Source organism: Tetrahymena thermophila (genome assembly GCF_000189635.1).
Source record: "Tetrahymena thermophila SB210 genomic scaffold scf_8254511, whole genome shotgun sequence".
Taxonomy (NCBI): domain Eukaryota; phylum Ciliophora; class Oligohymenophorea; order Hymenostomatida; family Tetrahymenidae; genus Tetrahymena; species Tetrahymena thermophila.
In genome coordinates this window covers 16,201-21,323 of record NW_002476286.1, presented here as the reverse complement: position 1 = coordinate 21,323, position 5,123 = coordinate 16,201, and the positions used below count along the sequence as shown (strand labels likewise).

General features: G+C 17.7%; 1 protein-coding gene across 1 annotated transcript; it reads right to left on the bottom strand. All coding sequences in view use genetic code 6, as the record gives it.

Annotated features, from left to right (window-relative positions):
• Positions 1 to 171: 171 nt before the first annotated feature.
• On the bottom strand, positions 172 to 1,798 carry TTHERM_001443852 (hypothetical protein; the record flags this gene model as incomplete). Its single annotated transcript, XM_012799120.1, has 6 exons — positions 172 to 288; positions 547 to 636; positions 887 to 976; positions 1,239 to 1,328; positions 1,580 to 1,663; positions 1,764 to 1,798. Coding segments are annotated over 6 exons (506 nt in total), but the record flags the coding sequence as incomplete, so codon positions are not given.
• Positions 1,799 to 5,123: the final 3,325 nt, after the last annotated feature.

Sequence of the window (5,123 nt, the reverse complement as noted above, 5' to 3'; positions counted from 1 at the left end):
TTAAAGGAAAAAATATGAAATAATAAGAAATAAATAATAAAAGCAAAAGTTGAAAATAAAATGATGAGCTAAATTAACAAAGAAAGAACAAAAAAAAAGCAAGCACAATAAAAAGAAAAAGAAAAAAGAGTATTATTGTTTTTAATTAGTTTTTATAATTTAAAATATCACAAACCAAAACAAATAAATTGTTTTTACCTAAGGTCAAGTGTCAAATTTGAGAGATTAATGCAATTTGCTAAAGAAGAACCTAAGCCTGATGCACCTTCATCACTAATTTAATTGTTACTTTTTAAATATTGAACAAAAAATATATCATTAAATAGTTAATTATAAGGAAAAAATGAAGAAAAAATATGAAATAATAAGAAATAAATAATAAAAGCAAAAGTTGAAAATAAAATGATGAACTAAATTAACAAAAAAAGAACAAAAAAAAAGCAAGCACAATAAAAAGAAAAAGAAAAAGAAAAAAGAGCTTTATTGTTTTTAATTAGTTTTTATAATTTAAAATATCACAATCCAAAACAAATAAATTGTTTTTACTTAAGGTCAAGTGTCAAATTTGAGATATTAATGCAATTTGCTATAGCAGAACCTAAGCCTGATGCACCTTCATCACCAATTTAATTAGACCTTTTTAAATATTGAAGAAAAAATATATCATTAAATAGTTAATTAGAAGGAAAAACGAAGAAAAAATATGAAATAATAAGAAATAAATAATAAAAGCAAAAGTTGAAAATAAAATGATGAACTAAATTAACAAAGAAACAACAAAAAATAAGCAAGTCAATAAAAAGAAAATGAAAAAAGAGCTTTATTGTTTTTTATTAGTTTTTATAATTAAAAATATCACAATCCAAAACAAATAAACTGTTTTTACCTCAGATTAAGTGTCAAATTTGAGAGATTAATGCAATTTGCTAAAGCAGAACCTAAACCTGATGCACCTTCATGACCAATTTAATTTTCACTTTTTAAATATTGAAGAAAAAATATATCATAAAATAGTTAATTAAAGGAAAAAATGAAGAAAAAATATGAAATAATAAGAAATAAATAATAAAAGCAAAAGTTGAAAATAAAATGATGAGCTAAATTAACAAAGAAAGAACAAAAAAAAGCAAGCACAATAAAAAGAAAAAGAAAAAGAAAAAGAAAAAAGAGCTTTATTGTTTTTAATTAGTTTTTATAATTTAAAATATCACAATCCAAAACAAATAAATTGTTTTTACTTAAGGTCAAATGTCAAATTTGAGATATTAATGCAATTTGCTATAGCAGAACCTAAGCCTGATGCACCTTCATCACCAATTTAATTAGACCTTTTTAAATATTGAAGAAAAAATATATCATAAAATAGTTAATTAAAGGAAAAAATGAAGAAAAAATATGAAATAATAAGAAATAAATAATAAAAGCAAAAGTTGAAAATAAAATGATGAGCTAAATTAACAAAGAAAGAACAAAAAAAAAGCAAGCACAATAAAAAGAAAAAGAAAAAAGAGTATTATTGTTTTTAATTAGTTTTTATAATTAAAAATATCACAAACCAAAACAAATAAATTGTTTTTACTGAAGGTCAAGTGTCAAATTTGAGAGATTAATGCAATTTGCTAAAGAAGAACCTAAGCCTGATGCACCTTCATCACTAATCCAACTTTTTAAATATTGAAGAAAAAATATATCATTAAATAGTTAATTAAAGGAAAAAGTGAAGAAAAAATATTTCATTATATAATATATAATAAAAAGTGAACTCCAGCTCAGAAAAAAATAAAAAAATATATTTCATCTCTCGGTCTCAACTGAAAAAAATAAAAATTATATATAATAGAATAATAATAATTGTAATAAAACGATATATGTTTTATATTTGTAGAAAAATAAACAATCAATATGAAATAATAAGATTAATAAAAAATTAATAAAATTAACAAAGAATGAAGAAATAAGAAATCATAATAAAAAGAAAAAGGAAAACAAATTAAATAAATTAAAAGAACTATAATGTTTTAAATTAACTTTTATAATTAAAAATATTACAATGTAAAACAAATAAATAGCTTTTATTAAGTGTAAGTTTTAATAACAAAAAATGAAGAAAAAATATCAAATAATAAAAAATGAATAATAAATAATTAATTAAAAATTGAAATGAAAATTATGTTAAAATAGCTAAAAAAGTTTAGTTTTAACAAAAATCAATAAATAAATAATGATGATAATTATTTTTATAAAAATTATTTATTTAAATCAATTGAAAATTAATTAAATATACAAAAAATATCAATAATAATAAAAATAATATTTTTTAATTAAATATACTAAAGATCAATATGGAGAACCTAATGAGATAAAAGTGAAGAGCTTTTAAACTTTTTTTATTAATTTATATAAATTTAAAGGATATTAGTAAAAAAATTAATAATTACTTCTTCTAATCTATTATATCTTTTAATCTATTACATCATTTATTTATTTTTAAAAAAATATTGAATAGCAATTTATGAAATTTAATTAATTAATTAATTACAAATGGATAAAAAGAACAAATAAATATAATAATTAATTAATTATCAAATATTAATTTATATATTTGGTTTTATGAAGAGAGATATCACAGAAAAATTAATTTAAAATTCACTATTTAAACTTAATATTTAGATTAGAATTTTTGTAATTTTATTAATTTTATTGAATGCGCGCACTTTTTAAAATCTAAATAAAAAATAATTAAGTAATTATAATAATTATTTTATAATTCTATCATAAATTTATATGCAAATTTATTTTTCATACTAAAAATAAATCTACTTAATCAATCATCTATAACGAGTTATTTTGACAATAGCAAATAAATTGATATATTAATTTCAATTTGATATAAAAAGAATCAACAATATTTCTATGAAACTAACTGTAAATATTATCAAGAGTAAAGTTCATCATATTCCTAAATTTTAATATCAGCTTTTATCAATCTTTTCATTATAAGAATTTTGATGCCAAAATTAAAGATAGGTATTTATCTTTTATTATAAAAGTAATAATTATAATTAAATTAGAATAAATAAATAATGCACAAATATTTAAAGTAGTATTAAAAAATAATATTTTTTTTGTTTATGCCTAAAAACTAAAAGAAACAAATAATTGAATATGTTAAAATTAATATTCAAAAATTAAATTAGAATAAATAAAGAATGCACAAATATTTTAAGTAGTATTAAAAAATAATATTTTTTTTGTTTATGGCTATAAACTAAAAGAAACTAATAAATCAAAATATTAAAATTAATATTCAAAAATTAAATTAGAATAAATAAAGAATGCACAAAATATTTAAAGTAGTATTAAAAAATAATATTTTTGTTTTATGGCTAAAAATTAAAAGAAACAAATAAATCAAAATATTAAAATTAATATTCAAAAATTAAATTAGAATAAATAAAGAATGCACAAATATTTAAAGTAGTATTAAAAAATAATATTTTTTTTGTTTATGGCTATAAACTAAAAGAAACTAATAAATGAAAATATTAAAATTAATATTCAAATATTGCAATAGTTTCAAGAAAATAATTAGCTATTATAAATATTTTTGTATAATAAATAAGATTTAGCAATAAGTTGATAATTAAAATATAAACTTAAATAAAAAAATTCACAATAAAAAGAATGAAAATGTAGTAAAAGTATAGTTTTGGAAATATTAAGGCATAATCTAATAATTAAACCTGTTTGTTTTCTTAGTTTTAATATTCAAAATTAAGGATAAAAGTATATTATTTATGTAAATATATTATTTTTACCCTATCTCTAGAACCAAAGTTGTTATTCTAGTGCACTTTTTTAACGCTTAAATTAACTTCTAAGCATCCTCTTATGTAATATCACTTCCACAACTTTTAACATTTGAAACGAAGTTAAAAAAATTTTTTAAGTTAAAAGTTAAATTTAAAATTGAAAATACACTTAAATAAATATTCTTTTAAGTGTTATGACAGCTTTTTTTCTTTTTAATTACCAAAATAATTTTAAAAATATTAATAAATTACCTTTTCTAAAGGTGAAGAACAAAACTTGAGAGCTTAGGGCAATTTGCTAAAGCACAAACTAATTCTGAGGCACAAGAAAAATTAATGAATTTGCTCCTTTTAGATTATTAAAAAATTTGTTTGAATAAAAAAATTGGTTAGAAAAATATTTTTGAGAAAAATTAATATAAAAATAATTTAAAAGAGCAATTTATATATTGAGATTTTGTTTATTTATTTTAAATGTTAATAATATCAACTAAAGAATATAAATAAATAAATTATTTTTACTTGAAATTCAATTTTAAATTTGAGAGATTAATGCATTTTGATAAAGCTAAACCTGTTTAATATGCATCTTCGTAAAGGTGATATCTTTTTATAGTTAACATGAAAAATTTAATATTATGAAAAATATGTAATAATGGTCAAAATTTTAATTTAAAGTTAAAAGAAGAAGTAAATAAATTATTCAATGAATAAAACAATCAGTAATGATATAATTCAAATTTTTCTATCTTGAAATACCATAAGTCATCATTTTTTAACATCTTTCTACTCAACTTTTCAGAAGACTAAAAAAACAGTTATAAATAAAAGCAAAAAACTATTTTTACTCAAGATAAAGCTCCAAACTAGAGAGCTTATGGTATTTTGATAAATCATAAACTAATTCTGGTACTCTTATTAATTCTTTAAAATATAGATCGCTATTTTATATTTTATAGATTTTAGAATTTATTATTAAAAATGTTGAATTAAAAATATAAAAAATGAATAATGAATGCTTAAAATTTGAAAATATGAATATGTAAAAATAATTTCATTAATCTATGGATAAAAGAGTAAAAAATAAAGAAAACAAAAGAATTATTTTATAATATAAATTTACAAGCAATCATTTTATAATCATTTGTATGTTTTTTTTAATAAATAATTTAAATTTTAATAAAACAAATTAAATTATTTTACAGAAAATTAAGGCTTAAATTTTTGAGGTTAAGGCATTTATTTAAACCAATAACTAACTCAGATATATCATTTTAAGTCATTTAGTTCATCCTTTTTAATATATGATGA